The sequence below is a fragment of the Gekko japonicus genome, unplaced genomic scaffold, assembly GCF_001447785.1.
Source record: "Gekko japonicus isolate JY-2015 unplaced genomic scaffold, Gekko_japonicus_V1.1 scaffold316, whole genome shotgun sequence".
NCBI classification, from domain to species: Eukaryota; Metazoa; Chordata; class Lepidosauria; order Squamata; family Gekkonidae; genus Gekko; species Gekko japonicus.
In genome coordinates, this window is record NW_015169784.1 from 724,900 (window position 1) to 732,583 (window position 7,684).

At 46.9% G+C, this 7,684-nt stretch overlaps 1 protein-coding gene across 1 annotated transcript; it reads right to left on the reverse strand.

Annotated features, from left to right (window-relative positions):
- Positions 1 to 231: 231 nt before the first annotated feature.
- LOC107115251 (chromosome unknown open reading frame, human C22orf39) lies at positions 232 to 5,783 on the reverse strand. Its single transcript, XM_015416908.1, has 3 exons — positions 5,734 to 5,783; positions 4,396 to 4,563; positions 232 to 1,514 (listed from the first exon to the last, which is right to left on the reverse strand). The coding sequence occupies exons 1-3, from the start codon at positions 5,755 to 5,757 to the stop codon at positions 1,389 to 1,391; spliced, it is 318 nt and encodes a 105-aa protein (XP_015272394.1). The 5' UTR covers positions 5,758 to 5,783; the 3' UTR covers positions 232 to 1,388.
- Positions 5,784 to 7,684: the final 1,901 nt, after the last annotated feature.

Genomic DNA, 7,684 nt, shown 5'->3' on the forward strand with positions numbered 1-7,684 from the left:
AGCTAGTTAACAGGGTACAGAAATAAAATTCCTATGATCCAGTTAATAAACATACTGCACAGCAAGCAGGACAGGTCCTTTTTCCCCCCTCCCAATTTGAGGAGGATTTTTGTAAGAACCACCTAGCAGTCCTATCACTGCTTAGCTGTGCTGCTGCTTTCTGTCACGTGCGCACACAACTCACTGGGGTAAATGATAAAAGACTCCACGGAGGCTGTCATGAGTTGGCGCATGGTCTCTATAGCGACCAGCCTTTTATTTCCGTTCCGTCACATGCCTTTTGCAGCATCTGGAAAGCCATCCTTGCAAACAATTCAGATGGGCCCCCGCTCTGAGGCCGGAAGGCTACTCCTATGTAAAGTTCCCTTGAACAGGGTCAGGCCACTGGTCTATCAAGGTGGATACAATCTCCTTTCTCTGGGAGCACCTTTTCAGCATCTCCACTTAAAGTCCTTCACATTACCTGTGACCGGATCCCTTTGACTGGAGAGTGAACTTGGGACCTCTTGCATCCAAACCAGCTCCTCTACTACTGAACCACAGCCCTGGTTTTTAAAAGTCTTCTTATTTGTAGCACTACACCTCCCCATACGGGCAGAAAGAGAGTGTGGCTCGGCAGCAGCGTACAAGTTTTGCATGCTGAAGGTCCCAGGCTCAATCCCTGGCATCTCCAGTTAAAGCATCTCTGGGAACAAGTTGTTGGAAGACACCTTTCTCCACTTGACAGCCACTTGCAGGACAGGCAATACTGAGCTACTGCTGGACGAACAGTTTGACTCAATATAAAGCAGAATTAGATGTCAAGATTCGGCTAGGTCATGGTAGCATAATAATAATTAAGTGACATCAAACTGCAGCTGACTTGCAAGGGGAGAGACTAACAGAGGTGTCTAGCCATTTCCTCCTTCTGCAAAGCAACCACGGTCTTCCCTGTTCTCCCATCCCAGTACTAACCCGGGTCAACCCTGCTTAGCTTCCAATGAGCTTGGGCTAGTCCGGCCTATTCAAGTACAGCCAGCGTGGATTTGTTACGGGGCGAACTGCCATCAAGCCAATTCATTGGGTACATGGAGTCAAGGCCCACCCCATGGGTTCCTCCACCTGCAGCTCCTAAGTTATCTTATGATCACGCTAGTGAGGGCTTTTGCTCAGGCTGTGAGTGAAACTTCAAAACTGCATCGCAAAGGGTTCTTTCCAAGTATGCCGCTTGTCAACACACCAGTAAGGAAGCGTTTCAGAACAGGCGTTTGTATTTTCTTTTAAAACGATACGATGCAGCAGCGATGAGGCATGTGACCAGTAGCAGCACAGACTGATGTTTGGGGGGACTCTTCCACGCAATGCTTTTCTTTAAAGAGCTCCAAAGCAGTATAAGCCCAGCTCCACCCTCACTTTGGTTTGCCTTCATCAAGGGGCAGCTGCCAGTCTGGTGGAGGGCTTTTCCTTAAGGTCCACACTGGATCGTACTTCCGTTTTTCCAATATCCGCTCTTTTTCACTCTTGCAGAGGGAGTCCTGGAAGAACAAACAGGACGTCGCGTTATTTGGGGGGGGGAAATTAAAACTAAAAAAATCAGCTTTCACTATGACCCCAGAGCTGCATGCAGCTAGGATGGCTTTGCTTGCCTTTTCGTTCAACTACCGCCAGACGCCCTGGGGCCACCTTCTTCTTCCTGATAGACCACAGTTGTGACCGGGCTCCAAAAAGCATACTTGAAGACTGCCCAGGTTTGCAAAAAAGGTTTCCCTTGCTCAAAAGCCAATCAAATCCGACTCTAGGGGGTGGTGCTCATCTCCCCAACTCTCATCACCCCAACAGTTGGAGAACTGCCCTGTATTTCGTACGTCATTTAGGTGTCCTACGAAATCAACTGATTTACAAAGTGTGGTTCCAGGGCAGGGTTCCCCAACGTGGTGCCCACAGGTAACCATGGTGCCCACCAAGCTTTTCAGAAAGTAGGCAGGGCCATTGTGAGGCAGAGCTTCAGGGATGTAGCCAAAAAATTTTGGTTGGTGGGGAGGGGGGCGGCCATGCCTGCTGCTCTTCTTGCAGCAGCAGAAGCAGCACCTCCGGCTCCACTGCAACCTCTAGTCCCCTCGAATCTGGGCTGCTTTTCTGTGTAAGCTGGGGGGGTGGAGGGATCTCTGACTCACTCTCTCTTTTGCATTTTGCCATTTTATTTTATTTGCCTTTTTAAAAAACTATTTTTTGGCCCAGAAAAAAAGAAAATGAGGCTGAAGCTTCCCTGACTGCCCATCTTATTTTATTTGCATTTTTAAAAACCTATTTATTTTTCGGCCCAGAAAAAAAAATGAGGCAGAAGCTTTCCTGACTGTGCCTGGGAAGCCCATTTTGGAAGCCCCATGCACATCTTTTTAATATATATATATTTTAAAATTCTGATCCCCCCCCCCAAAGGGGTGGCACTTATCAGTGGAGAGGGGGCATTGCCCCCAAATGCGCCCTTGTGGCTATGGGCCTGTAGAGCTTATTATTGGCTGCCATCATTCAAATGAAAGGGTTTTCTGTTGAAGGATCAAGAGGAATAGTGGGCACCTGGGCTTTCCTTAGTCAAAGTGTGGTTTCATTTCCCCCTTCAGGCTTTCCTTCTTCCCAGGAAGCATGAGGAGGACTGTATTCTATGTGGCTCTGCCTGCTGTGGAAGCCATTTTTGGGGCAGTGCTCACCACCGTCTCTCAAAATTCCAAATGTGCCCACAGGCTCAAAAAGGTTGGGGCCCCCTCTGCACATACTTTATGCAAGAGAAGGTCCCAGATTTAATCCTGGTTAAACGATCTCAGATGCTGGGAAAAGAAAATCCTGCAGATGCTATAGCCAATTAAAGGAGAAGGTAAGGAGCTTGATGGCTTGACTAGGAGGCCAACAGTCGTGATAGTCTGACCCACAATCAAACAGTCATAAGACTTATAAAGAATGCTGTTTATGTATTGCAATCTAAAGCACTACAACAAGATACACAACTCAATAGAAAATCCTTGAACCAAGGTACATAATCACATAATCAACGTCGTCTCCGGATTACATAACGTTTCAAAAAAAATGGATTTTCTTCAGGAGATATTCTGTAGTGTACAAAAATACAATTTTTAGAATATGTGCTACACCAATAACAAGAGACAATACAATAATCTTAGTGCTTACTTACATAATGGTGCCAAAGCTCCTGAAGAAGATCCATTTTTGATTATGTGATTATGTACCTTGGTTCAAGGATTTTCTATTGAGTTGTGTATCTTCTTGTAGTGCTTTAGATTGCAATACATAAACAGCATTCTTTATAAGTCTTATGACTGTTTGATTGTGGGTCAGACTATCACAACTGTTGGCTTTATACTTGTTTTACTGATTGGGTCGTGTGTGTCCAGATTTTTTTGTTGACTAGGAGGCCGCCACAGACGTTCCTGTATGTTAACAAATAAAAAGAGATCCATAGTATAGTCTGAATGACCAAAAAATCAGTAGCTGATTTAATGAGTGACTTGCGATTCTGTTTGTCGAAGCGTACGTGGGTGTTTCAGGGGAACTGCAAATGACTCACTTGCACTTCTAGGCACCCTTGCTCAGAAGTAAATTCCACTGCACTCAGTGGGATTTAATTTTGAGCATGCGTGCAGAGGATTACTCTGCTCGTCCGTAACGGATCATTTGACAGCCCCAACCATCACGCATGGACGTTTATATTTCTATATGTATTTTTAGTTTGTTCGTGCATTTAGAAGTGTGTCTAATGATACATTAAATACAGGTGATGACGGATGAACATGATTACACTCATCAATCAGGTGCACTTTGGAAGCACCTTCTCCCCCTTTCTGGCTTTCACACGCCAACTGAAAATTGATTAGGATCTCATAATTCGGATGTTCTATGACCTCTATGCTGTTTTATTCTGTTTCATCCTCTATGATGGAGCTGTCCACCGGCTTCACTGTGCTTGTGCGGTGTGGCAATTTCGTAGGGCCCATCACTAAAACAAATGCATCCTCCCCAGTCCTAAGCTTTGCAAACGGCTGTGAACTCCCACCTGTATAAATCAGGCCCCACTCAGGGATACATTAAATACAGGTGATGACGGATGAGCATGATTACACTCATTACGCCAACTGAAAATTGATTAGGATCTCATAATTCGGATGTTCTATGACCTCTATGCTGTTTTATTCTGTTTCATCCTCTATGATGGAGCTGTCCACCGGCTTCACTGTGCTTGTGCGGTGTGGCAATTTCGTACGGCCCATCACTAAAACAAATGCATCCTCCCCAGTCCTAAGCTTTGCAAACGGCTGTGAACTCCCACCTGTATAAATCAGGCCCCACTCAGGGGTTCCATTTGGTTATTCCACTGTGTGATGCTTGCCTAGTGGCTCCACGTACCTTTGCTGCTGAGCTTTTCGTTTTCTCCCACTCTCTGCAGTTCTCATAGTCCCTTTTCCACTGCGCACAGGAAGGCGCTTCCCCATAAGTATAGTAGTGATGGAAAAGGTTCCGGATGCTTCGGCAGTGTTTCCATTCAGACCGGTAGTCATCACAAGCTCGAGGAGGCTGCCAGGGACAAGAATTGTACACTCGTGTTTAAGGAGGCCACAGAAATCGCTATGGAAGCTGCTACTTTCTGACCATGATCAAGCACAGTGCCAATGAGTTATAGCGCTTGTTAAGCCTTATTATAAATTGTCTTTTATAAGATGGTTACTGAAAAATAATGATATGATGGATTCAATCGTCAAAGGTCTCAGTTCAAGGATGATGCCGTTCGGTTCAACAGAGCCTGCCAGCCTTGGTATCCGTTCCTCACAAAGCTGCTTCAAGGCAGAACAGAACGAAGTCCTGTGTATCTATCTCAAGCCATATCACACAGAACAGTCAACCACAATACTCCAAAAATACTCATTAAGACAATTTCTTACAGGCATGCAGTTCAAATCTTTCAGTATGCAAAGGTAAGACACACCATTCTAACCATGAACAGGAGCAAAAAGGACAACTAGCAGTTACGTTACATGCCAGGTTGCAGAAACTGCATTGGAAGAAACATGCAACAATTGTGCCAAAGAAGGTCCTAGAATGTCACTATTTTACATTATGTTGGTTGGTTCTGATACAACATACAAAGTGCCTCTTGTTTTAGGTCTCTGCTTATACATGGAGTTGGACCTATTTTGTATAGGGATTTCTCACACACTAAAACAATCACTCAAATGGAGTTCACACATACAAGAGAAGCAAAGAATACAGAACCTGGTTTTTAAATGTTCGAAGAACCACCCCTTCGCACAGGCAGTTCAATTGCATCTGGGAAGATTTCTGAGTGCAGAAAGCATGAAAATCACTGCATGCTTCACCACATTTATTTATTTAATTCATTTACACCCAACTTTCTCCCCAATGGGGATCCCAGGCAACTTACACCATACTCTTCTCCTCCATTTTATCCACACAACAACCCTGTGAGGTAGGTTAGGCTGAGAGAGTGTGACTGGTCCAAGGTCCACCGGTGAGCTTCCATGACAGGAGTAGGGATTCAAACCTGGGTCTCCCAGATACAACTCCAACATTCTTAACCTCTGCAACACACTACACAGTACGGCACCAGCCCTCTGAACAGTGTCAAGAAAGAAATGCATCCTCAGCAACCTTTGAACCGAGATCTACAATTGAGCTCACTTTCAGCAGCGCATTCCCCAGTCGCCCAAATTCATATGCCCCACTTACCCGCCAGGTCGCCCCATCAGCCATGCTTCCTGGCCCCGCCCCTGAGAGCACCGGACACTGGGGGGAGCCAATCCGCTGGAGCAACTTTATGACGCATTCCCTCCCAGCCAATTGGCACAGTTATCGATTTCGTAAGCGCGTGAGTAGACGTTAAGGGCAAAGAGGTTGCAGGCTTAATAGTTCTCAGAGAAAACTTCCGGTTCCTTAGTGCAGTGGGAAAAGTCCACGTGCGGGCGGCGGAAAGACTGAAAACGTACAACAACATAGTTTTATCTCGAGCGCGTCAGAACTAGGGCTGTTTTTTCGCCGGGTCGCCCGGCTGCTAAGAGTTGGAGTGGGGAGTCGTGTATTGCCATAACATTCCCCGACCACCCTGGCACACTCACTCAGCCTTATCTACCTGTCAAGGTTGGTGCATGCAGTCTCCCCGAAGTGCTTGCGGGAAGATGGGGAGGAGAGAATCAAACAAATACACCAGAGAGAGGCAACAAGGAGACTGGAATTCAACTGGTGGACCGTATCTGACGCCAAACTTGAAAATGTAACTTGAAAATGTAACCTACATGGTCCTCCCGGATAAAACAAGCTATACAGAGTTCGACTATTTGAAGAGGGGCACAGTGTTTTGTTGCCTATAAAGGGTGTCTGAGAAGCAGAAATCCAGTTCCCCTGTGTAGTAGGGGGACGCTGCTGCGCCACAGGGAAAATTTCCCTGCCTGCCACAAAGAGCCCTGCCCTGCTAACTTTCCAAATGGCCTTACAGGCAGAAATCCAGCAGGCACAGCCTTCTGAAAGGCAGCAGTGGGGAAGGCTACACAGGCTAAGTTTCCTTACAATTTCTTACAAAGTTGTTACTATAGTAAGGTAAAGGTTCCCTTGCTCGAAAGCCAGTCGGGCCCGACTCTAGGGTTGCGGTGCTCATCTCCGTTTCAAAGCAGAAGAGCCAGCGCTGTCCGAAGACGTTTCCGCAGTCATGTGGCGGGCATGACTAGACGCCAAGGCGCACAGAACGCTGTTACCTTCCCACCGAAGTGGTCCCTATTTATCTACTTGCAATGTCTTGCTTTCGAACTGCTAGGTTGGCAGGAGCTGGAACTAGAGTTGGGAGCTCACTCCATCATGCGGCACCCGGGTCTCGAACTGCTGACCTTCAGCCTGCAGTTCAGCGTCTTAACCACTTGAGCCACCGCAGCTCCTTGTTATTATAATATAGGGTGACTTTTACTTTCCCCATGTACTCAGCCATATCGAGAGAGCCGGAAATAAGAGCCAATTTGTATCTTCACTTCTCTTTGATTAAAGGTTCTGACGTAGCTCCACCTTCCTCCATACGTTACTCCTTCCTTTAGCCAATGAAGAAGGCCATTGCCTAGTGTTAAGGTTTCGCTCGAAGTTTGAGTCCGGCCAGGTGGTCCGGCACGTTTAAGACCAACAGAAGTTTTGTTCCGGGTATAAGCGTTCGTGTGCACGCACACTTCGAAGACAAACATCAGTGTAGAACTAAGCTTGAGTCCAGTGGCACCTTTAACCCGGGGGGGGCGGGGTCTTTAAGGAGCGCCTCTCCCGACCTTCTGGAAGCAAAACCACTCCTCGCGCCTCGGCTTGGTACAAGCTTGTTAAAGAGCTGTGGTGGCTCAAGTGGTTAAGACGCTGAATTGCAGGCTGTGGAAGGTCGGTAGTTCAGCAGTTCGAGACCGAGTGTGCCGCACTCCCGTCTCTGGCCCCAGCTCCTGCCAACCTAACAGTTCGGAAGCAAGAAATTGCAAGTAGATCAATAGGTACCACTTCAGTGGGAAGGTAACAGCGTTCTGTGTGCCTTGGTGTTTAGTCATGCCGGCCACATGACCATGTCTTCGGACAGCGCTGGCTCTTAGGCTTTGAAGCGGAGATGAGCACCGCAACGGACTATTTGAAATGGATGTTATATGTAATTTTTCCGTGAGGGATTGGA

Coding starts and splice junctions, on each gene's coding strand:
- LOC107115251 (XM_015416908.1), bottom strand. CDS start 5,757: ATGGCTGATGGGGCGACCTGGCGG. Junction 4,564..5,733: donor CTGATGGGGCGACCTGGCGG/GTAAGTGGGGCA, acceptor TGTCCCTGGCAG/CCTCCTCGAGCTTGTGATGA. Junction 1,515..4,395: donor CGAAAAGCTCAGCAGCAAAG/GTACGTGGAGCC, acceptor TTGTTCTTCCAG/GACTCCCTCTGCAAGAGTGA.